The 26095-nt window shown below is 44.0% G+C and overlaps 1 protein-coding gene across 3 annotated transcripts in view; it reads left to right on the top strand.

Annotated features, from left to right (window-relative positions):
* Nucleotides 1–26095, top strand: part of grid2 (glutamate receptor, ionotropic, delta 2) — a 928012-nt gene that overhangs the window by 145282 nt on the left and 756635 nt on the right. For all 3 annotated transcript variants that reach the window (XR_013580586.1, XR_013580577.1, XM_078570739.1), the window contains exon 2: nt 15406–15561. Coding sequence is in view for 1 of the 3 variants with exons in the window: in XM_078570739.1 (XP_078426865.1) it covers nt 15406–15561 (156 nt within the window). In the remaining 2 variants the exon portion in view is untranslated. The remainder of the gene's footprint in view (nt 1–15405; nt 15562–26095) is intronic.

Here is a 26095-nt window from a genome sequence, read left to right as displayed (position 1 = left end):
GAGGGGTTTTTGCAACAATCGATGATAGCTTCAGGGCCAACATTACTGAGACTAGTTTTCAATTTCAGATTTTATGAGTTGAATTTAAATTACGCCAGCTAACATGGATTTGAACCCATGTCCCCAGAGCATTAGCCTGGGCCGCTGGGTTACTTGTCCGGTGATACTACCACTGCGCCATCATCTTCCCCCTAGTTCCAATGAGCTTGACAGCACCAATCAGTTTATCCATTTTTTACACACATTCACATCACACAATCCCAAATAGCACCTGCCCTCTCCCAAAGGTGCCCCGGGACCATATCTAAAAGGGTACCCTAACTCTCCAAAGAACCCTGTTAAGTTTAGACCTTCTCCTATCAGATCTAATGTGCAGAAATCGTAATTCCAACTCCCGCCTTGCAAAAATCAGACCAGACTGAAGGCAGTTGCACATGTGGCTTTGGGCTTTCAAGTGCTGGTTTCACAAAGATAGAGAGCAAGTTTAATCTTGTTAAATCAATTAGAAAGTCATGATGTTAGAGGGATGTGGCTTGTAGTAGGACAGGATTTACAATTTTTTATATCTGGACATAGCCCTTCCATGGGGGCAATAGAGAAAGAAAAAGGGGAAGAGGTATTAGTTACAGGTGATATGATTGGGGGATGGGTTAATTTTGTGTCGTAATATCCTAAGATGAGGAGAAGATCTTAAATTCAAGGTCTCTTTTGTAAAAATTTCAAACTGCTCAAACAAGGGCTCATCCAATAAACTATACATTATTATCAGCTCCATAGCATTAATTATGCAATTCATATGTTAGATGCCATTAGGAGCCTTATATCTGGCAGCCATAAGCAGCATGATAGAATAACAACGATGACAGATTTTAGTAATAAAGAAAACATCATTTCAAGTCAGCAAAAGGAAGACACGCACAAAATATTAGAAAAATGCAGTATTTATAGATCAAATGTATTGTCTATGTTATGGCTGATGGATGGTAAATGCCAAGCTGCCCAAATCCCAGAGGGAAACTTGAAGCAACTGCCACAACTATTGGCAATTTGTACTTATTTTGGGATGTGGGCTTTGAATTCAGTAAAAAGGCCACCGAGTCTTATAGGTTTCTTAGAAGCTAAGTTAAACATCTATTAATAGAATAAATTATTTTAAGCACATACGTAGATCTACAAATTACTACAGTGATAACTTCTAAATCCCCTAGTTAACCTCACTCCCAGTTACACTTCAGTTAAGGCAGCAGCGAGTCACATGGACTTTAAAAGACCCGGGCAAAGTAACACACAATATCCTGAACAGGCAAATTCGAAGTGAGTTTTTCTCAGCTTCAGTTCCTTGTAGACAGCAGCTTGAGGCTTAGATGCTGGAGGCTTAGATCTTAGAGTTCCTGCCCTTACACACAACCTTCTCTCCTTTATATATATTTTCACCTTTGAATGCAAATTCACATTGTTTCACTATGTCTTTGGACTTTACCTCTAATATTAAAAGCTATCATCGTAGCAATTTTACCAGTAATCTTTGGGAAAAATAAACACACTGTTTCTGAACTTCTCCTGGATAAATATAATATTTCATCCCCCGCTTTTGAATTCGAGCTAGTCTGGTTTATTTAAAAATGCAAATGTTCCCTTTACGCCTCACGTTCTGAGCATTCCCCCATGTTTACCTACTTAACATTTCAAATGTAGCTTATCTTTTGATAGATAAAAGCCTTTAGACCAGCTGCCTTTAATTCAATTAAGTCCCACACATACACATATAGACACGCACCCCACGATTACTCTACTTCACAATAAATCCCAAATAATATTATGAAAATTATTATATCTTCCTGTCATCTTAAAATTGACTTTTATCTATTCCATTAATACTCTCCAGAGCTCCCAAAGGTATTTAAAAATAACTCCCACGCATTGATTAAAATATTTTTGACTGCGCCCTCCAATTTTAATTAACAAAAAAGCCATTATTGCCTTGCTGGCAATGGATTTGTAGAAGGTTTCACTTAAAATTGACAATACCATATTACGACAGTGACTACATTTCAAAAATACTTCTTTGGCTGTAAAGCGCTTTGAGACATCTGGTGGTTGTGAGGGGTGCCACGTCAATGCAAAGCCTCTCTCACTTATGACCACATCAAAATTTACTTAAGCATATTTTTTTTTTACCTCTAACAGGCTCTTTATAATCTGTCAGCATATAAAATAAATGACCATATCATTGGTAACAGAGGATAGCCTGGGAATTATTGTTAGCTCCTGGTAACATGGTGTTACTTCATTCATTCAGACTCAAATTGTACGATAAAACCTTCTGCACTATTCTTTTCCCCCCTGTGCTTGATGCAGATTAGTTTTATTTTTAATATAAAAATGGACTTGGAGGCCTGAATTTCTTCAGAGCTTCTGCCTGGTCCCATCAAGTTGGTTAATTGAGACAAAGCTGAGAGGAGGATGTTAAGATCAACCTTGTCAAAGGATGCAGTGAAAGAAAGAAAGACTTGCAATTGATGTTGCGCTTTCCATGGTCTCAAGATGTCCCATGGTACATTACATCCAGCAGTTTTGAACTGAAGTCACTGTTGGAATATAAGGAACGCAGCCAATTTCACACAGCAATAGCCCAAAAGCAGCAATGTGATGATGATCAGCTAATCTGTTTTTCATGTATTGCCAACTGAGGGATAAACAGTGTTCCCCAGATATTGGGCAGATCTCCCTTTCTGTCCTTTGAAATACGGTGGGATCTCATTTATGTCCAAGTGAGAGGGCAGGTGCAGTCTTGGTTTAACATCTCATCGAAAGAAGACTTAACTTAGGCCCTTGACTGGATGCTCAAGTATGCCACCCCTACCCTCCAACCATCCACCAAACTCCCCACTGGTAGGAGGTCTTATAGCTCAATAGGTAGCAGCCCTGCCCCTGACCCAGAGGTCCTGGGTTCAAGTCCTACTCCAGAACTTGTTGGCCATCGAAGGAACATACATACGTGCACGCCTAATCCTTCCAGCACTTCCCCACTATTCCCCAAAAGGGAAAAAGGTAACTATGAAAATACAAAACAAGCAAACAAACCCCCCAAACTGCCTTTGGGGACACAACACACAGCTTGCTGACATCTTGAAAAAGCCAGAGACTGATTTGCTGTGGCCCTGCTAACTTCATTAGGTGAGTGAGGCCCCCACCTTTACTGACCTACTAGCCTGATGCCGGTATCTCTCCAACACCCAGATCACTGGATGGAAAAGAAACAGGAGCAGTAGGAATTCCCATGGGTGCTGAAGTCCCACTTGCCCACCTCCTTCCAGATATCAGGTTATGAATGTGGAGTTTCCACTTTTCCTTTGCCGCGCCAGAATTCTCCCATCCATGTCTTCCAGGTGGAGGAGAAACCAACATTTCTGGGATGTCCAATTTTCTACCTCCCAGTGCCAGTCCTCTCCCAAGCGTTTCAATCTCACTTCAGGCCCCAAAGAGTTCAGGCCACTGGATGCTTTTTAATCTCATCTTGCTCTCCAGCTGTGCCTTGGACTTTAGCTGACAATTTTGTATTAGAAGAAGATTTGGATCAGTGGCAATGAAGTTTGGATGCATCATATTACTTAGAATTTAGTATGTGCTTTCATGAACTCAGGACATTCCAAGAAGCTTTCCAACTATTGAGGTACTTTTGAAGTGTAATCACCGTTATAATGTAGGAAACACGGCAGCCTCCTTGCACACGTGGTTCTAATCAGTGAAATAAGTATTCTGCTTAGCATGTTACTCTGACGTCCTTTCCCATTTGCCTCCTCTCAAGGTGGAAGAGCCTAAGTTTTTCATACTTTTATCAGTCAGCTTTTGACATTGGATAATGGCTTTGGGACCTTTCTCTGCACATTTCTCAAGGGTTGATTTCCTTAGCGTCTCGATGAGAGTGTAGTAATCAAGAGCAGGCTCGATTTTAACACAATATATTTCCTGCATGATGCCCTCCCACTAATCATGAACAATCAATAAGCCATTATGTGAATGTGAAAAAGTTAAATGCTGCTAAAGACAAAACATTACTTTCCACCCAATGCATAAATAGATGTAGTCTTTTTTTTCTCTTCAATGAACCTTGTTGTATTTACTGATTGGATTGGAATCTTAGTCTGGAATTTTCCATGCCGTTGGTGGTGGGCATGTTTGGCAGCATGAGCGGACCAGTATGGCAAGAAGGCCAAAAGTCAGTTTCACGATGCCGTGAAACCAGTTTGCAGTTGTCCGCTCTGCCCATCGATGGTGGGCCGTGTTTCCTGCCATTGGACGTCAGGAACTTTGTTGTAATACATCTGCATAAGCCCAGCTCACCGGAATCATCCCCCCCATGCTGGATCACCCGAGCAGATGTGTTTCATAACTATACACAAGCCACTTGGATCTGGTGAGCTGCACTTCATTCAGGACCTTGAGGTTTATTTGCCTACCTGGCTTTGGGCAGCATTCAGGGTCATCAGCGCCAGGCTTCGCAGGCAGCACCACATCACTTTTAGGGGGGCTCATGGGCAGGTCTCTCCCTACCAGACCAGCCGTGAGGTGGAGGTGGCTTTTCAACAGCTGCGGGGCTAGGGCTTGCTTGGGGAAGGGAAGAGGCTGCAGGGTGAGGGCTACACTGGGGAACGGGGGTATCCCAGGGTGTGTGGGGGGGGCCACAAGTTAATCTGTGCAAGTGACCTCAAGATGGTGAGGGCTGAGGAGGCAGTCTCCAGAGGAGATAAGGCCAGATGGAGATGTGAGCGTTTGTGTGAGAGAGTGAGTGGTGATGCCCTTTGAGCTGGCAGTGAGTGAGATGCCAGTGAATGTGTGATGGGCTTGAGGGTGTGAGGTTAGAGTGATGAGATGGTTGCCTTACTCTGGTGGCATGGATGAGATCATTCACCCTGTTTCCACTTTGGATGGCCAACCTCTTCTGTGCTGTAATGGCACCTATCACCTCTGCTATCGCCTACCAAGCCAGAGTGGTGGGATTGCTAGACTTCCTGTGGCCAGAGCGTGGGTAGAGGATATCACGGTGGACCTCCACGGCATCCAAAAGGCTTTCCAGGGACAAGGCGCTGAAGCGGGGGGTGGGGGAGGTCTCCAGTCTTCTTGCCTTTTGGGGCCATGTCTTCTGTGCAGCAGTGCTGGGCTGAAAGCACTGAGAGGTGTGCACGTAGCCTCACTTTAAATATGGCCCTCGGCGGGAGGAAGTGGGCAAGGTAACGCCATGACGGGCAAAGGAGAGCCCGCCTGCCTTTCGAATGGAGTGTTTCCCGGGAATGCATGATTAATGAGGCGGGATTGGGATGACATGGTAAAATGTTCTTTTTCCCGCCCGGTACTGCATTTCGTGCAAATCTGGGATGATTCCGTCCTTAGACTTAAACATCTAGAGACACATAAGGCAGACAAAACACATGCTCATGGCTATTTTCAGTAGCTAGCTTTTCCTGGAACAGGTTGCTAGCCTGAAGCCAGAGGCTGTGTTTTGAGAAGCACCACTCCACATCAAGCACGGCTAACCAGGAGACTCTCTTGCTCTTACCACCTGTCATAGGTATGTTGGACAGATTTGCTGGTTGATAATAACGTGGCCAAGCAGGTTGATTAACGCACTGTTCATGGCCGTCAATTAAGTCTTGGAGTGGGGCCTGAGCTTCTGGCTCAGAGGCAGTGACACTCCCCTCTGCATCACAAGACCTCCCAGGATCGAACTCTTCCCCTCCTCATTTTAAGATCAAATAATGCCAATTTTAATCCCTTGCGTTTAACAGGAATTGGACAGGAGTTGGGGGTTAGATTCAGGGGACGACCCATACCTCTCCATTCACTGCTATTTTAATTTCTGGCTTTCAGGAAAAGTCAGAGGGGCTCATGGCAGGAGGACGAGGGCTTGTTCAGTCTGCAAATATGAGGGACCTATATATAAAAAAAGAAAAGGCTTGCATTTATATTGGACCTCTCATGATCTTAGACTGCCTCAAAATGCTCTACAATAAAGGAAGTAGTTTTAAGTTGCAATTGCTTTTGTCGTGTCGGAAACATGGAAGCCAATTTGTGCACAGCAAGCTCCAACAATCAGCAATGAGCTAATGACTAGATAGCCTGTTTTAGGTGATGTGGATTGACGGGTAAATATTAAGAAGAACACCCTGCTCTTATTTTGAATAGTGTCATGGCCACCTGAAAGGGCAGATGGGGTCTCCCTTTAACCTCGCCCGTCTCCAACAATGCAGCAATCCCTCAACACTGCAGGACTGAGAGCCTGGAGTGGGAATTATATTCTCAAACTTATGATTCAGGGGTGAGAGTGCTACCCACTGATGTGCTAACAGTAACACAGTTAGGACCCGAGTGCAATTTTAACTCGGGATTGTGTGAATTGGGCACAGTGCTTGATGGCCTGTAGCACTGGAGCCAGAAGAGGCCCCGGGATGGTAAATCATCCCGCCTTTTTCCCAGCTTCCCTTGTGGGTGTCCGGAGGAACAGCAGTGCTCCTCCAGCCTCCCCACAAAGAAACCTTCCATTGGCCTGCCCAACTCCCCTCTTCCCATTCCCCTCGGTGCAGGCCCCTCTGGCTTCTCCCTCACCTTCTTACCTTGATGCCCACGACGGCAATCCCCTGCCACTCGGAAACCTGCCTCCCCCCCTCCCCCGCCTCGAGTGACTCCCCTTGGGTTTAGATGGGAGTCAGCCCCTCTGTCATGGAAATGAGGCCAGTTAAAAGGGGGTTGAAATCACTTCGGGTTCCCAGGATTTGCCACTCCTGCTGCCCCTGCCCCACCCACCACCACAGGCCACAACCACCACGTGTTAAGTACCTTCAGTGAGGGCCTGGGCCTACAATGAAGGGAGGTCGCCCTGGCAGATTAATGTCTGGTGGACTTCATGCCGACGCTTGCATCTTTTTTTAGCTCTAATTTCCATTTTAAAACACTCGCACCAGCTTCTGAAACAGGCCAGCTTAGGTCACCCGCTACGACTATGTAACTTTCTCGGGAGGGTCTTTCTCAGACGATCTTGTGGCCTTTCCTTAACTGATGACTTTTACAAATACCTTATCGGGAGAGAGTTTTATTTTTGTTTCTGTGCAACTGGACAGCTCTCTGACTACATTCTTCAAAATAATTACAAAGAGGCTCATTAAGGAATGCGGTAAAACAATTTGCACACAGGGCTATAAAATAGTAACACTCACTTCTAATTGAAAAAACACTATATTAGCAATAGATTTCAGTTTATAATTTTTGAAGAAGTACTGGCAGTAATCTATCCTGTCTGGTATAATGGATGGGTGAATTTTCCTGTGAGGTTTAGGATCCCGATGTCAGGACCAAATAGGGGCCCCAATCCTGCACTTGCCGACAACAGGACCAGCTCAGCAATCCTCCGCTCTGGCCTGCCAGTGCACTCACCGGCCTATTAAGGATGGCGGGTGGAGCCCCCAGTGCTGCCAGCCCAGTGAAAAGGCCAGCGCCTCTGGAACCTCGGCAGCCTCGCCAGGAGAGGTGGGTGCCTCTGAGCCAGGCCAGAGACCTCAAAGGCACCAAAACGAAGGAGGCACCTTCGGAGGCATGCATTTAAATAAAAGGTTCTGAAGGATGAGCGGGCCGGTTCCTCAGAATGAAGAGAAAATCCCTTTGGGCGCCATTGCCTGGATGGCGGGTGTGACCTTCCGGCCAGCACCTCCATCGTTGGGACATGAAACCTCTGGCTCTGAAAGACCCACTGCCCCCGGCCTGCTGCAGTGAGCTGGAAGCCTCCATACGCAGCGGAGGCTGCTCCACAGCTGGCAAAGGAACGTAGCGGTTGCAAAATCAACCCCAATTGGGGCCTTAACTACGGTAATTGGCTGCCCGTCTCCGTTGAGTGGGCAGCCAATCTGCACCACAGACTGCCCCTGAGAAAGTTCCCCAACATTGGCAATGTGTCAGGGAGTTGTAGCCATCCTCTATTTTCACAGTGTCCCCACATCACCCCCCCCATCCCCAACGCCCCCCCCCAAACCCAGCCTGCCCATGGGGCTTGAAAAATTCAGCCCTTAGTGTCAGTTTTCAAATCGAACATTAAGCAGAGTCACATAGCGTTTAAGAGCATAGAAACAGGCCACTCAGTCTCTATAAATTGCTAATGCTCCACACGTGCCTCCTCCTACCTTACTTCATTAACACATGCCTGCATGCGTGCAGTCACAAGACGACTCACTGAGCTTACTGCCATGTAGGACAAAGTAGTGTGCTTAATTGACACTTCTATCACTGAACTCCCTGCCCTCCATCAGCACACTGCACTGTGAGTCCAATATAAATCACCAATAGGCTGCAGTACAGCAGTTCATCAAGCTTTGGCAGTCCAGGCCTGACTCCTTGAAATTTCCCACAAAGAAGGTGAAGAGTAATGACATGAAATATCACCACTGCTACTTTCCCATCCCAAGTTGCACTTCAGCCAAAATTGGACATATACTGTCAGAGGCTTGATCACCCACCCAACGCCATCGCCATGGGAACATCATCATCGCCACAATGACTGCAGTGATTCGACGAGAAACCCAACCCCATCACCTCAGGGAAACATTTCAGGCGTTGACCTTTCACGGATGTTTTGTGTTTTTATTTCAGGGAGTTACCTTATCAGAAGCTGCCTCTTTCAATGTGTTAATAGGCTCCAGATCTGAAAGACAATAGAGATCTCCTCAACCATTTGGTTGATGGAATTCCGAGAATGCTGGTCCTGGGCATTTCTGAGTTCTTTCAATTTCATTGCAGATCACCACTTCTGAATTCAAACCATTGGTTATTGTGATACTTGGTCAGTGCATTTGTGGATGGCTTAACTGTTTGGAGATCGGTTACAAAAATGGCTGATCTGGTGACATTTTGGACTGGGCAGGTTAGAACAGATTAGAAAACCACTACAAGTTAACAAAAACAGATCCATGCACACACCCTGCACATTTTCTCTCCCCCACCTCAATACACATGCGTTCCCTCCCACCCACAGACACACACAAACACATTCACTCACAACCCATGCTCACGACCAACACATACACTGATCAATTAACAAGATGCTGAACACTTAACTTTTAATCGTGTAATGTTTCATCTTAGGTGTTAGCTGTGGCTTAGCAGTAGCAACCATGCCTTTGAGGTAGAAGGTGGTGAGTTTAGACTTCAGCACACAAATAAAAGTTGTCACTCCAGTGCAGCACTGAGGGAGCACTGCAGTGTCAGCGGTGCCCTCTTTCGGATGAGACATTAAACTGTCTGTCCTCTCAGGCAAAAGATTGCATGGTAGTATTTTGAGGGAGATCAGGGGAATTCTCTCCTGTGCCCTGAGCAACATTTAGGCCTCAATCAAAATCACAAACAGATTATCTGGTCACTATCACATTGATGTTCGTGGGATCTTACTATACGCAAATTGGATGCTATGTTTCTTACATTACTACAGTGGTAACACTTCAAAGAAAAGAATTTCATTGGCTGACGACATCCTGTGGTCATGAAAGGTGCAAGATAAATGTGAGTCTTTCTCTCTCATAGTTTTTTAATGTAGGGGAGGCTGGATTTATAAAACACACAACTTGTTAAAAGCTCCATTTAGTATATAGTGAGCAGGCATTTAATGTATCGTGTACAGAAACTGGCAAAAAGAATAATTTACAACTGTCAGAAAATTTGTTTGAGTGAAACTATTGAAGTCGAAGTCCACACACATGACATCCACTGTAATTGGTTTTGAGATCCACATCATTACCGAATGAAAGGAGCTCTGTACAGAGTGAGTAAATAGAACCCTGTGGCCTGGTCACTGAGCTATGCACATCAGGAGGTTCTCAAAATTTGACCCGTATCTTGAATGCATTAATGTTTATATACTTATGCAAGTGTAAGGAGCCATGCAAAGCATCTACTCATGGAGGAGTATTGTGCATTCCATAGAGCAGTTTGTAAATGAAGCTAACCCCCATTATTAATTGAGGGTCCAATAAAGCAGGGTAGTTCTCCTCCTAGTTAGACTCGTAGTGTTGGCTCTTAAACCGAGCGCTAAGGTAGATAGTCAACGATAAAGCTTTTGGAACATGTAACTGGGACTGTGTTCGTCTGCAGCAAAGTCCCCCTCGAGAGGCTTGTGTACGTTGTGTACACTCCAATTCAATACTGAGTGAGAGTTGCAGATGGAAAGTTATGAGGACACTCACTTGAATTCCTGATCTGAGCTCCCAGACTTGCAGCAAAGATTTGCAGTGTTCAAAAAAATCACCCCATTGTATTTCAGCGAAAAGTATAATTACTGCTGTTCGAGAAAGATTCATTGATTTGTCTAAAACAATCGCTTTTCCATGGAAAAAGTTTAATGTAGTTTTCTTCATCTTAAATCTGCCTTTGTTTTACTTTGTGTTCCTTCTGCATGCTACATGCTTTCAGAACACTGTCCTTAATTTCTGCTTGTCGGCCCTCAGTGGGTAGCGTTCTTACATCTGAGTTAGAAGGTTATGGGGTCAAATGTCACTCCAGGGACTTGAACATATTCCAGGCTGACATTTTGGTGCAGCGCTGAGGGAATGCTTTCTTTTGAATGAGACATTAAACCTGATCTGCCTTCTCACGTGTGCGTAAAATATCCCATGGCATTATTTGAAGAAGAGGAAGGGTACTCTGCAACTTGTCCTGACCAATATTTACCCCTTAATCAACCTGACAGGTTATCTAGTCAGTACCACATTACTGTTTGTGCACAAGTTGGTTGCCACACTCCCTATTTTACACAGTGACTCCTCATCCTCCAGCTTCCATTCGCTAAGAAGGTGTTTGTGACCATGAACTTCCATTGTCCGTGATTATGCTTGGTATGGTACTGCAGTAGTTTGCCATTGCCTTCTGCAATATGGCTGACCAGGAAACTGTCCCACTCTTACTGCTTACCACCAGGCATATTGGTCGGATTTACAGACCTGTTTGGCCACATTATGAACGCACCTTCCAAGGCCATCAAGTCCTGAAGTGAGACTTGAACACAGAGCTTCTGACCTGAGGAAGGGACACTACCACTGCACCACACAGCAACTACACTTCAAAAAGTTCTTCATTGGTTGTAAAGTGCTTTGGAATGGCATAAAAGGTGATATACAAGTGCAAATATTTTACTTTCTTGAACATAACTACATTTGTGTACATTGTAGAGATAACTTAGTATATTTTAAATGTGACAAATACCATTCAAAGTTTACTATGGGATTTCCCAGTTCTGCATAATTCGTTACTGCCCTAGAAAGTGCATTCCCTGACAAAGCTACCAGGGGAATAATACTCAATACTTTACTGGCTTATTAATCAGCTCATGAGTTCAATCCATCATAAGCATACATGTACATAGATGCGTGTGCACACAAACACACAACGTACACATACACCAAAGCATGGATGCACATGCCGTGATTGACAAAGCAATTTTTTCATCAAGTTTCTGTCAAGCCATACTACACTTTGAGGAGATGTGGAAAATATTTCCAGGGTACCTTGTCCCATTGGAAACAAGGGAGCTTCAAATGGGGCATCAGAATTGCCTGAATAAAGAGGTTTTGAGTACTCTTCAAACTGATTGGGAGAGTCACATTTATCAATGTGATGGAAAATGATATTGCATATGACTCCCATTGCTTGCTCAGTCACTTTGGGAATAGAATCTTACAGAACTCACTGGTAAACACAAGTTACTCAAGCCCAGCTTAGTAGCGTTTTGTTTGGACAATATAATCTTTCATGATCTGCATTGCTGTCAAGTGCCTCTGATTTCACCCTCCCTACCTAAAGACACGAGATATTAAAGTATCTTGTTTTCCACAGTTCACTGCTGATTACCTCAGTAGTGGGAGGAATGATTGCACTACGGCTTGGGGATGCAATCTAAAGTCTAAATTAATTGAAAGGCTTAACTATTCATTAACGTGAATACAGAAGGATCCCAGAGGAGGATGATACTTTTACTGCCACTGAAATTAATACAGGAAAATTGTGCCGGATTCTGTAAGATACGTGGAATCTTCCCTGCTGTGTTTTCATCACACTGCCCCCCCTTTGGGAGATGTTTAACACCCAGATGGTGAAAATAAAAATCTACCCAGGGTGGTTGTGGTTCGATTTAACCAGGAGCAAGAGCCAGGCAGGGATTTCAGGGAGGGTGAATGAACAACACATTTCCACCCCCATTCCCTTCCGCTACTCTCCCCACCCTGAACTCAGGCACTATGAGGCTTGGGCGATTTTAACTCCAGGTACACACGTGTAAGCTGCCTACCTGAAAAAGATGGGAAGCAGGAAGTTGGCCAGTGACCTGGATCTGAGCAGCCTCCAGAACCGAACGAACGGTCCCTGACGATGGGGTAAGATGTGGGAAGCCTTTAGGAGGATCTCGGGTGAGGGGATGCCCAAGGCCGATGAGACTAAACTTCCCTTTGTTGGGCTCAGAGCTGCCCTCGTGTACCTCTAGAGTGTCACAGAGAAAGATTTTTCTAAAAAAAAATAGGTTAAATGGCCTCTTCTGCTTCTTTGTGCTATCTTCAACTACTCAGAAAACCACAAAGACTTGCCCTCTCAGGAAACCAATTAAAATTGTGTTATTGGACCATGGTCTGTATACTTAAAGAAACAACTTGTCTGGCTTCAGCCAGATCTCCTGTCAACTGTTCAGAAGAGTGTGTTAATATTCCAGACACTGGGATTGATGTGATTAAGTTGATTTTAACCGTTGGCTGTCAAAATTAAGATACAAGGATTCATGCAATCAAGACATTATTTCATGTAAGATTGACTTCAATAACTGGGATCAATCTGCTTGTGTCTGAAGCACTTGGCTCCACACTAGAGCATGGAAATTTGAAGAACTACATCTTCAGATTTTTTTTAATGCATTCATGTGGAATGTGGGTGAATCTGGGCCAGCATTGATTACCTATCCTGAATTGTCCTTGAGAAGGTGGTGGTGAGCTGCCTTCTTGAACCACTGCAAAGGTGTAGGTACACCCAGAGTGCTGTTAGGGTAGGAGTTCCAAGATTTTGACCTAGTGACAGGGAAGGAACGGTGATATATTTCCAAGTCAGGATGGTGTGTGATTTGGAAGGGAACTTTAGGTGGTGGTGTTCCCATGTGTCTGCTGCCCTTGTCTTTCTAGATGGTAGCGGTCGTGGGTTTGGAAGGTGCTGTGTAAGGAGTCTTGGCGAGTTGCTGCAGTGCATCTTGTAGATGGTACACACTGCTACTATTGTGCATCGGTGGTGGAGGAAGTGAATGTTTGTGGATGGGGTGCCAATCAAATGGGCCGCTTTGTCCTGGATGGTGTCAAGCTCCTTGAGTGTTGTTGGAGCTGCACTCTTCCAGGCAAGTGAAGAGTATTCCATCACACACCTGACTGTGCCTTGTAGATGTCGGACAGGTTTCTGGGAGTTAGGAGGTGAGTTACTCGCCGCACTTCCTAGCCTCTGACCTGCTCCTGCAGCCACAGTATTTATATAGCTGTTCTAATTCAGTTTCTGGTCAATGGCAACCCCCAGAATGTTGAAAGTGGAGGATTCAGTGATGGTAATACGATTGAATGTCAAGGGGCGATGGTTAGATTCTCTCTTGTTGGAGATGGTCTTTGCCTGGCATTTGTGTGGTGCAAATGTTACTTGCCACTTGTCAGCCCAAGCCTGGATATTGTCCTGGTCTTGCTGCATTTGGATATGGACTGCTTCAGTATATGAGGAGTCACAAATTGTGCTGAGCATTGTGCAATCAACAGCGAACATCCCACTTCTTACTTTATGATGGAAGGAAGATCATTGATGAAGCAGCTGAAGATGTTTGGGCCTAGGACACTACCCTGAGGAACTCCTGCAGTGATGTCTTGGAAATGAGATGATTGATCTCCAACAACCACAACCATCTTCCTTTGTGCTAGGTACCACTCCAGCCAGTGCAGAGTTTTCCCCCTGACTCCCATTGATTCCAGTTTTGCTAGGGCTCCTTGATGCCACACTCGATCAAATACTGCTTTGATGTCAAGGCTAGGCACTCTCACCTCATCTCATTCTCACCTCAGATTGTCACACAAAGGCAGCATCCTAGGAAGGAGAAAGCAGTAGTAGCCCTTGCGTCAGCAAATGATAACCTATGATGCCTCCGCTACAACTGACAATGCATTGCTCAAAAAGCAGTGTATTCCCACCTGAAGAATCACAACAAATGAGCAGTAGATGTGAGTCATTGGCAAGGATGCAAAGCCTAAGAGAGAGAGATTAACTGCGGTTGGGCAGGTTTACATTGACCCTTATCTGGTAGAAGGATGTTCACAATTTACAATTTATTTTGAAAAGGTTTAAATATATTTTATATTTGCAAGTTTGCAAAAGCAAACGCCGAATATTCCCGGAAGAATCTTAAGAAATATAAGTACAATTGCTAAAAAGAGAATTAGAATGTGACTTATATTCCAGCCTGAAATATACATAACTTTTATGGTACCATTATATGCTTTCATTAATTGAACCTGCAGGTAATTCACTGTAATTATAGTTTTGTACGACCATTAGTGGAATTTGACCTTCATTCCTTCTTCCCGGGGCTCAAATTTAAATGGATGTGTGATCATTTCTCCTCAGAATTGCTCCTTCAAGTCATTAATGGTGATCATTTGCGCAGTCACCTATTGTTCATTAGCCTCTTGGACTTACTGTAAAACGTTTTTCATTGTGGTTGGTGGGCCTATGGATGGTAATGAGTCCCAATGGGTGCTCTCCAACATAACCTTGATAATTAATGGAGAATCTATTCCGATTCGCGAGTTCGGAAATATTGGATGACTATTGTAGAATGCAAGAACAAAAAGAGAATACTTTTCTTTTATAGCCTCATATAGCATAAACTGCATTACAGCCAATGTAGCATGTTTGATGCGTAGCCACTGTTGTGCCATGGAAAATTTGTCCGATGAACAGCGATAGAAGAATCGGTGTTTTGATTGAGGGAGAAATGTTGGCAACCACACCTCCCAAGCTCTACTTTGAGTAGTGCTGTGGGATCTTTCACATCCACCTGAGACAGCAGACGGGCCCCTGGTTTAATGTCTCCTCCAACATTGCAGCACTTCAATGGAGTGTTAGTGAGATGGTGTGTTGAAGTCTCTGGAGTGGGACATGAACCCACAGAACGAGTAGCCCAGAGGTAAGGTACTACCAACTGACCCATATTCGTGTCATGATACACCAATGAGGTCCTCCAGACACATCCCACGTCCCTTCCTACCTAGTCCCTATTTTCCAAGTCCGGTCTCAGGTGCAAGGTAAGATGGCACATGTTATAGATGTTTGACTAAGATTTTTCACAATAGCGTCTTTTGACTTTAACAGGGGCAATTTTTGATGAATCTGCCAAGAAGGATGATGAAGTGTTTCGACTTGCAGTAAATGACCTCAACACGAATGAGGAAATTTTACAGACAGAGAAAATTACATTTTCTGTGACATTTGTGGACAGCAACAACCCTTTTCAGGTTGTCCAGGAAGGTAGGAATCAAATGCCAGATGTTTGGTTCAGCTTAAATTTATCTTGTAATTATTTACGTTGATGTTGCATTGCTGCTCCTGGTTGTCATTGCAATAAATAAGAAGTGATTCCTTTTTGTCTCAGAATTCCAGTTGAAAAATGCTGATCCTTCAGTTATTGAACTGATTTTGCATAATAAACTAAAGCATTTGGCTCATTTCTCTACTAAAGCTTCAGTAAGATGCATTAGAAATGTATCCCTCCGAAGAGCCTCAGCGCTGTGTTCTTGCTTTTGATTAACTTTGCAGTAGAGTTGGTGGAAGAAAGGAGAGAACTTTGAACCCAACTCACCCAAAAGTGAACTGACCAGATTAGATAGGAATCCCTGTTTGTGCTCTAACCAATTTTTGCACTCCTTTAATCTCGATTGGATGTAAAATCAGTTAGAGGGGTATGAATCACGCATTAATCCAATTGCTTTAGTTTCTTCTGGGTGAGTTAGGCTAAAATGGCTTCTGAATCATTGCTATTCATTCTCCAATTGCGTTGGTGCTTCTAAACTGGACGGTGACTTATGTTACACCACATCTCTCGGCTGAGATGGTGTGGTTTCTTTATTTTAAAAAATCTTCATACTTTGACAGTATTTATGTGAAGAAAGATTTCTGCTTGCCAAGAGTATTACAAATAAAATATGACAGAATGAGATACGTTTATTTCGATGTATCACCTGTAATGAATACCCCCAATTCCATTGGTGGCCTCTAGTACATTTGCAATGCCAATTTCACCCATGAAAGGGTAAGTTGAAGATCCCTCCCCACCCACCCCCTCTTCCAACGCTTCATTACAAGACCATCGATTTAATGTGATTTTGGTGAATCAAGTTTTGTCACTCTGAGATTGTGTGCCTTTTGCTGAGATTTTGGAGATTAGGGGTGCAACGGGTGCAGGCTTGAGGGGGAGGTGATGGCAACTTGGCACTTCTCCAAGGAACTGAGCACAATTTTAAAAGCCTACTTCACTGGAACTCTTCTGTCCCTTGCCAGCTGGTTGCAGCTGGTTTGGGTTAGACAGAGGAAGCCATCGATGCTCCCCCACCCCTCCACCCCACTGTCCCCGAACTCAGGCCTCAGATCAGAACGGTGGATCAGAGCTAGGTGATGTAATGTGAAACATATGCTCATGACAGCAAAATCCAAAAGCGAATTGATCTAAAATTGGGATTGGATGGCCTTCTTCTTTCCCTGCTATGTGGATGATGAGGAACAATTGCTGTTTTCTGGACTAAGATGGATAGATTTTTGTTAACAGTCGCTTGGTAGTAACTTGAATATTGCTAAAAAGAGAGCCATGTTGCCAAAGCTTTTCATCTTGAACAAAACTGATCAGTCAATAAAAGTCCAGGAGCTGTTAGCATATTGGAATTTTTAACAAACTAAGCACTGAGGGTACGAATCTGAATAACCTTCAAAGCTGGAGGAGGGTCATTTCTTCAGAGCTTACCTGCTCCGCCACATAACTGAAACCCTGTTCACGTGTGTAGGCAGGGTTTACTGCTGCAGTTCAGCCAAAATTATGCACGTGGCACGGCAGAACCCTGCGGAAAATTCTCCCCCCCCCCTCCGCCCCCAGTTTTCTATTATTCGTTCTCGGGTTGTGAGTGTCGTTTGGTAGAGTCAGCATTTATTGCCCATCCCTAATTCCCCTTGATAAGGTGGTGGCGAGACACCTTCTTGAGCCGCTCGAGTCCACGTGGTGTGGATATTTCCACATTGTCGTTAGTTGGGAAGTTCTAGGATTTTGATTCAGTAACAATGAGCCAAGTTGACGTTTTTTCAAATCAGGATTGTGTATGATTTGGAGGCTGTGGCGTTCCTTACATTATGTTAACTCATCTCATTTCGTTATATTACATTAACTTATATTCTGTTCTATTATCTCGTTTTAAACATTATCTCATTATACTGTCCAATTTACTCTCATTATATTATATCCGTTTTGTAATTTATTTAATGGTTATTAATAAAACAGTTAGTTTCAGGTAATGGGTTACGTTTTTTGAAAATCTAAATATTCATTGAGCCAAATGTCGAGGATTTTAAACTGGCATGCCTTATGAGTAACTTATTCATTCACCCGTAATATCAACTGACGCATGGCTCCCATACACAGGCTGGCACATCACCTGATGGCCGACCCCATCTCAGAATGTTTTGTTGGAGAAACTTGTAAGAATCGCAATTCTGCTGGTGGTCGTCTTCTCACTGGATAGAGTGACAGCTTCCCAATTTGTGGCGCTTTGGAAGTAACTGATTCAATGGATTTAGAACCAGTGTGTTTTCCAACAGTGGGTCCTGCTGCCTGAAATGCCTCAGGGCATATCAGCAACGTGTCAATGATCAGCATATATGTGATACTTAGCAAAAGCTGTACTTCCTAATGATTTCCATAGGACACAGCTGGGACAAATAGTCACTTAAATCTATCCCATGGGCTGCTTCTAATTATTTCACTTATGTTTTTTTTAACCTGAAAGAGTTGGGAGAGATAATTACTCTTTGGGTCACAAGCCCTTTCATTAGCTTCAGCTATTTGCTGTTTTGAAAGTGATTTCTGAAGCCATGCTCTTACACTTACAATAGAGCTACTTATTGTTACACTCATGTCTGAGCACCCAACATCTTCAGTTGACATCCCTTCCTTCACTACTTAATTGGCTGAGTTGACCTGCTTATTTATAACTGGGCTTAACTCCCTCTGATAAGATTGAGGAATTTTGGGAAGTATTGTCCATTCCAGAGCAACAGCACAGCTGGTCGTAATGGTTAGGCCTCCTGACCAAGAGGACTGGGGAGCCAGAGGGAAGCGACTGCCTAGCTGTTCAAAATGGCGGAGAGCAGGTCCACGGGGTATAGACCCAGGAATGGAGTCAGCGCTCCGGGAGGGGAGGAGGAAGCCTGAGGGAGGAGAATGCTCCCTGGGGAGCACTCCATTTTATTTCCATCTACCTTACTGGGCCTGTTTTACTGCCGCTTTGGCCTGATAAGAAAGCCACCACTGCTCCTCTAACTCTCCCCAGAGCTCAGCCCTCAGGGTTCGAATGGCAGAATGGGCCCTGATGACTCCATTCAGTGGGCCAGTTTGGTGCCAGAAAGAAGCGGGTAAATTCCATTTTAACTGCCCTGCTCCTTGTTTTTTTACCGGACAGCCTGGCAGGGGGGCGAGTTAAAATCAAGTAAATTTAAAGCAAAATACCGAGGCTGCTGGAAATCTGAAATAATAACAGAAAATGCTGGAAAAACTCAGCAGGCCTGGCAGCGTCTGCAGAGAGAGAAAGAGAGTTAACATTTCGAGTCCATTTGAATCTTCTTCAAGGCTCTGAAGAAGAGTCACACAGGCTCGAGTTAAAATCAAGCTCAGCCTGTTTGTCCCCCATCCCGCAGGTGACAGATCACAAACCCTGCACATTTGTGGGAAACATTGCAAAACTGGCCCAGCGTCCCATGGTCTGCTGCATCCAAACCTTTTGCAGGAGACTGCACAGAAATATAACGGACTCCTTTAATCTCAAAAATACAAGAACTGTGGAAACTGAAGCCTTGTTGGTCTTGGCAGTCAATGCTGGAATCATAGAGGTGTTGGCGAGCTTGATGTTATATCCCAGTGGACAAAGTCTAATTTTCTTTTCAGGCCATGCCTCTTGTGTTCTTGCCCAGATACCATGAATTTGCAGATGCTATAATACAATGGTTAGTCTGAATCTTTAAGCTGTATTTGAAGTGAAATAACTGGAAAACATTTCCTAGAAACAGAAATGAACCGGAATGTGGTAGGGGGTCATCGTGACTTTGATCATGTATAACACAGCAACTTGTAGCCATTTTACATCGATAGATCTTTATTTTCTTTGACTTCAGTATTATCACAGCTGTTGAAGTGTCTATGATTCAGATCGATGTTTAACATGGTTAAAGTGGAACCTTAATGAGACAGTGTGTGCTCGTTGAACATTTTCATCTCAGTTCAGTTTGAATACTTTGTGTCCACCCTTTTCTCCAGGCATGATGCACGTGGAAAGAATTGGATGTTGAGTTGCGTTTGGTTTCCAATCCCTCCATGGCCTTGCCCCTCCCCTGTCTCTGTAACCTCTTCCAGCCCTACAACCCTCTGAGATATCTGCAGTCCTCCAATTGCAGCCTCTTGCACATCCCCAATTTTAATCACTCCAACGTTGACAGCGACTGGGCCCTAAACTCTGGAATTCCTTTCTTAAACCTCCCTGACTGTCTGGGCAGAATTTAATGCTCCCCCCTTGCCTCACCAACACCCCCGCCGATGGGGTGGGAGGGGGATGGGGATGAGTTTGGTCAGGCAGGAAGGTGCCGGGTAGCCAGCAATGCCCACCATCCCCTGAATGACTAAAAAGAAATTAAACCCCTGACTGACAGCAGGAACCCTGTTGCAGGGGCCCCTGGCTCCACGGGTGACACTTAATTGCTGCACTTCCCCCAGACTGGTGGAAATCCTGCCCCTGAGAGCTGCTGACCTTTCAGCTGCCCATTACTGGCAGTGCCACTGGGAGTGGTGGCTGCTGCCACCTCCCTGCCTCTCCAGTTAGGTCCTGCAGGGCGGGAAGGCTTGTGGGTGACCTTCCCACCTGGATGCCAATTGAGGTCCTTCAGTGGGCAATAATACCCACTGAAGGGCCTCATCCTGCCGCTGCTAGTATTCAACCAGCAGCACGCAGGGGACTCTTCATATGGGGAGACCAAGAAGCAAACCCTGGTAAAGGCCCAAGTGTAATACCAGCAGCTGCCACCACTCCGGGTGGCACTGTCAGTAATGGAGAGCTGATGGTTAGCAGCTCTCACGGGTGGGATTTCCACCAGAATGGGGGAATGCAGCAATTAAATGTCACCCGTGGAGCCAGGAACCCCTGTAACAAGGTTCACGATGGCAATTAGGGACTTTTAAAAAATGAATTGATGGGATGTGGACATCACTGGCTAAGCCAGCATTTATAGGCCATCCCTAAGTCCCCTTGAGAAGGGGATGGTGAGCCACCTCCTTGAATCACTGCAGTCTATGTGGTGTAGGTACACCCACAGTGCTGTTAGGGAGGGAGTTCCAGGATTCTGACCCAGCGACAGTGAAGGAACAGCAATACATTTCCAAATCAGGATGGTGAGTGGCTTGGAGGTGGTGGTGTTCCCATGTGTCTGCTGTCCTTGTCCTTCTCGATGGTAGCGGTTGTGGGTTTGGAAGTGCTGTCTAATTTAGTTACCACGGGCATCCTGGAGATCAAGTCGGTGGGGGTGCCGCCAGTTTTGGTGGCAGACATTAGGCCATCTGCCCAATTCGCCCTCTACCACTCCTTCTAACCTACCTCTTTGATTAAACATTCGGCCACTTTCCCAAATATGTCCTCTCGTGGCCGAATCATTTTTTAAAACATAACTCAGGTGAATCACATTGGGATGTTTTATGACAACAAAGGTGCTATATAAATGTAGATTTCTGCACCACGATTCATCTGATTGGAATGCTGCAAGGATTCTATTTCCCCGGTGTGTCTTACAGTTTTTTTTTGCTTTGAAACAGAATGGAAGGATTATGGATGTATTGTGTGTTGTTATTGGAGATTAGCACGCTTTACAGTATTGAAGGTCTTTTATTTTCACTGTTTGAATGATGGATGTGCCTGGCGTTTTCTCATCACCTTGTACTAGACTTTTCCCACATTCGGCAAAGCGGACAATGTTTCAGCGAAGGCTGACTGGCAAATGAAAATGGAAAAAGTACCATTCTGTTTATTTAAAAAAAAATAGAGGAAGGATAAGCACGAAATGTATTGTTGTTCAAGTCCCTTTCTATAATTGGAAACAAATGTTTAGCATTTGAAAGCGTGGAATTTTGGAGATGCATTTATGCATGGAGTTTCTTTGTCTAACAATGAATGAGCTATCGCTTAATAATACTGGTAATAAATTATAATTGGGTTTGTGCCAAGCACCAATCAATGATGATTAAATCCTGCTTATTGATCACAATTACAGTCCTGCCCTACTGTACTTCAAAGGTCAACCAAAAATATCTCGGATGGTGATTGATTTATTTTCTGTATAAGCTGCATTTAGAAAGTCCATTAAATCGGAATTTAAGCTTTATTAAGAAGCGGCAGACCCCCCATGTCCTTACTGCCATGAAACCACCTTCACCGCATCAATTGTCTCTCCCCATCTGTGGTTGAAACCCTCATCCATCCCACGATCATTTCATCACAGCTGAAAAGGGAGACGTGTTGCCGAACCTTTTCATCCTGCATGCATCAGGACAAACGCACGAATGCCAAATTTCAAACGCTCACAACGATTTATGCTCCAACCAACCAGCACCCTTTTCTTCTGTAGTATAAGTCGAAGTGACTATTTGAAATTTGGTATTCTTGTGTTTGTCCTGGTGAGTACAAAATGGAAAGCTTCAACAACATGTCTCTCTTCTCAGCAATATTCAAGCTCTGTACTACCAAGTGAGCCTTTGTATTCCATTACTCTCTTAGCTGCCCTCCCATCCACCACTCTCTGTCGGCTTCTGTCTGTGCTGACACTGTAACAAGTCCCAGTTGCCCATCACTTGTATCCTTGATGATCTACATTTGCTTTTAGTCCCCCCAACGCCTCAAATTCAAAATTGTCATGGAAGCACAATGCGTAGCTCAGGGTGGAGCGTTTCAGTTGAGATGCACATTGCTTTTTTTTTCTGAGCAACTTGCTTAACTTCCAGCTGAAACAAGCTATCTACAGCTGGATGTGCTGATGTAACAGGTATAGGTGGGACTTTTTAGCTTTAATTGCAGTCCACATGGAGGAAGACAATGGGGACCCACCTCAGTTACTCAAGGATCTCACAAATTTGAGTCAAGACCTCCACTAGGAACACAATGAACAGATGGACAAGGACACTGTTGGACTCTTGTTCAATGTGTTTCTTGATGGCTTTTAAATCGAAAGGTCTTTTAAAGTAATGTAAATAGGCAGTTTGCTTGATGCATGCAACAACTGCTTTGGCAGTCTCGCTTCTGACTAAGCATTTGACAATAAGCAATGGCATCTCTGCTGAGCATCAGTATCAACACATCAACTCCCACGAGTGCCCGATGGTGCAAACCTGCTGTGGAGCTGCAGTCAGTGTCACCTGGATCCCACCATCCCTGGGAAGAGCTTGGTTTCAAATCGACATGTTTTCTCAAAATAGCTGTCAGAGGACACAGCGAGGCAGAATATGAAGGATAGCAAATATAAACTGTTCAAGAGGAGAAAACACTTAAAAGCACCTTGGAAGCTATCGCTCACAGTGATAGTGTGAGTTACTCAGCCTTGACTCCAAGGCAACTTTTAAAATTACATTGAATCCTTATCAATGCGAGTGTTGGGTGGATTCTTGTCAGCAAAAGGTTGGTCCATTTGCGTCGCAGTTACACTGGCTACTCATTCTGCTGTTAAGAAGGTATGACAGAGCTCTGAGCCAGGTTAGAATGTGACTCCTCAGTCTGCTAACTGCTACTTTTTGTCTGATTGTAAAAGGCTGATAGGGCCTCTCTCTCTCTCTCTGTATCCTCTTCTAACCCCATGAGCCCCTGAGATCTCTGCATTCCTCTAATTCTGATTTCTTGCACAATCCAATTTTCATCGCACCACCATTGCAAAACTATGCTTTCAGCTGCCTAGGCCCTAAGCTCCGCAATTCCCTACCTAAACCTTGAATGCAACTGAGTGGTTTGTTAAGAGTCAGTCACATTGCTGTGGGCCTGGAGCCTCATGTGGGCCAGACTGGATAAGGATGGCAGATTTCCTCCCCCAAAGGAAATTAATGAATGCAGTTGGCTTTTATAACAAGACTGTAGCTTCATAGTCACCAACAGTTTATCGCTGGTTTTACTTAATTAACTAAATGTAAATTTCCCAACCACTAATAATGGAATTTGAGCTTTTATCTCCAGATCATTATTCCAGGTCTCTGGATTCCTAGTCCCGTAACTATGCTGTTGTACTTCTCCTGGGCAGTGCCTTGGTATGCTTTTCCACATTAAAGGTGATATATAAATACAGGTTGGTGGTGAGTGTAAAATAGATTGGCTGTGCAGGAGAGAATCTACATTTTGAGGGCATTTTCTTAGACTGCAGTCATTACAAAGAATAACCAATGAAACTCCTGGTCTAAGGTGGGGGCAAGGGGCTGGGTGGGTGGTGTGGCTTCATCCCTTTTTGAAGTAGGTGGGACTGCAGCCACCCTCTAACCCTGCACAATGTCCGAACCAAAGATACCAAGGATTGATGGAACTTGGTTTTTGAGCCTCGATCCTGGTGACACCTCCATAGAGTTTGTTGTAAAGGCGGCTGAGTTGCTACTATCAGTGATAGAGTTGATCTGCAGACATTTCTTGGGTGGAAACATTAAATTTATTTACAATATACTCAGCAGCAACTACACATGTGCTTTCATCTCCAACTCTATTTCTACATTGACTGCTGAGGTAGCCTGCGTTACTCTCCTATTGGTTACTACAGATCACGGGATCTTCCTTAACAAGTATTATTCTTAAAGGTACATTACACACTAAATAAAACCATAGTTACTACAGGGTTCAACTGAATGTAAACCTCAATGTTGGGCTACTTGCCTCACTGACAGTGGCCATCAGGTTAGCTCTGGAAGTGGCAATGGGATTGATCCACAGGGCGGGAGCCCAATTGTAACTCCTGACTCCACAAGAAGATTTTTTCTCAAGAAAACAAAATTATTACCTGACTTTCATTGGCTGCAGAGAAATTTGCCACTGAGTTTTCAAAGTGGGACATAAACATGAGTTAACCTGCTAATTTGCATATTTAAGGAAGTTCAACGTCCGTTTTAGGTATTTTCCTAATGGAAAGACCCCAACCATTTAGTAGTGCCTGCATAGATTTGGCACGGGCTGTCTCATTGCCAAATTAGCATTCTTTGCACCTATTTTATAACTGAAAATGGGCAGAATGCACATCAGTTTCAAACCTGTTATTATTCTTTCAGCTTTTTTAAGGTGGTGATTGTTGCTTGACAACCTCATAGCAACTGCATGATGGTTCTGAATCACGAGGTGGTCAAAAGCATACCAAATCAGCCAAAATTATGTGTGAAAAAATTGAATGAAGAAACCCCAGAATCGTGAATAAATTGAATATATGTGAGCAGCTTCAAGCCAGGAAACTGACTGCTGGCTTCAAGTGATGATTATAAGCTGTTGGAATTTTACTCTCATGGTTTATCATGTTCTCTGAAGCTTCCAATATTATTACCATTGTGAAATCTCCTCTAGGTATCTATTTTTCTATATCTTTCTAGGAGGCAGTTAGTGTTATAATAACTATCCTCGATCCACGTCTTCGGTATTGTATTTTAAAGTGCTCCGATGCAGCTTAGGCTTTCCCTGTCTGAAGTAGACAGAAACATCAATTCTGTCTGAGAGAACAGACATCTTGGGCTGTTTTCTGATGGTTTAAGACTGCATCATGAACATCTGTATGGTCCACTGAATTCTACAATAAGCAAGACTGTCAGCCTTCTCATTTGTGTATGATCCAGCTGCTATTATTTCAGGGTTTTGCTGAACCAGCTTCTGTCAGTGTTTCTAGGCAGACTACTTTCATTCCTTGCTTCCAGTTGATGAGCTGTACTGCCCCTGATGAAATATTGACCTGAAACGTTAACTTTGTTTCTCTTCACAGATGCTGCCAGGCCTGCTGAGTATTTCCGGCATTTTGTGTTTTAATTTCAGATTTCCAGCATCCGCAGTATTTTGCTTCTGTATCTTTTCCACACTCTGCTCTCTTAAAAGTGTCTATCTTAGGGTTAACAGTTCAATAATCGTCATTTGGTAATACAGAACTTGAGTATTGCTGAAAAAAATAGACTTTTTTTAGTTGAAGCTTTTCGCCTTGTACTCATCAGGACAATTCGCAGGAAAATACCAATATCAGGGGAAGTAACATATTTATACTGAAACACTTCCAGGGGGGCTTAGTTGTTTGTGCATGTCAAAGCCTTGTTTGCGATTTTGTTCAGGGGAATACATTCATATATTAAGATGATGGCACGGATTCTTTGGGAGCTGTGGATTTTCATGGTCCAAGGCATTTCATTTGGACTCGGTTCCCTGTCGTTGGAGCTTGGGGGCACCGGAAGCTCCACTGACATTACTAGTGGTCGTGTTTGGGAAGACTGGGTGGAAAATAGTTCTATTCTGGCTTCAGATGAAGATTGAAGGTGACATCTTTCGCCCTCCTGTCTTCGATCTCCTGTGAGCTGATCCTGCGGAAGATATGGTATCCTGTTTCATGTCAGTAGGTGACACTAACACATAATGAAAAGTTTAAGTGGGCCATTATTGTTGTTGGAGCATTACTATTAGCACTTGTCTTCCTAGCATAAAGGTTGGCTTGACACCGTGTATGTCTAGCATTAGATAAGGACCTTCACTTGTGACCTCTCCTTCAGTTCTTCACAAGCTATTTC

This window comes from Cetorhinus maximus, chromosome 1, assembly GCF_964194155.1.
Source record: "Cetorhinus maximus chromosome 1, sCetMax3.hap1.1, whole genome shotgun sequence".
Lineage (NCBI taxonomy): Eukaryota > Metazoa > Chordata > Chondrichthyes > Lamniformes > Cetorhinidae > Cetorhinus > Cetorhinus maximus.
The sequence above is the reverse complement of the archived record's forward strand: the minus strand, read 5'-3'. Positions and strand labels throughout refer to the sequence as shown.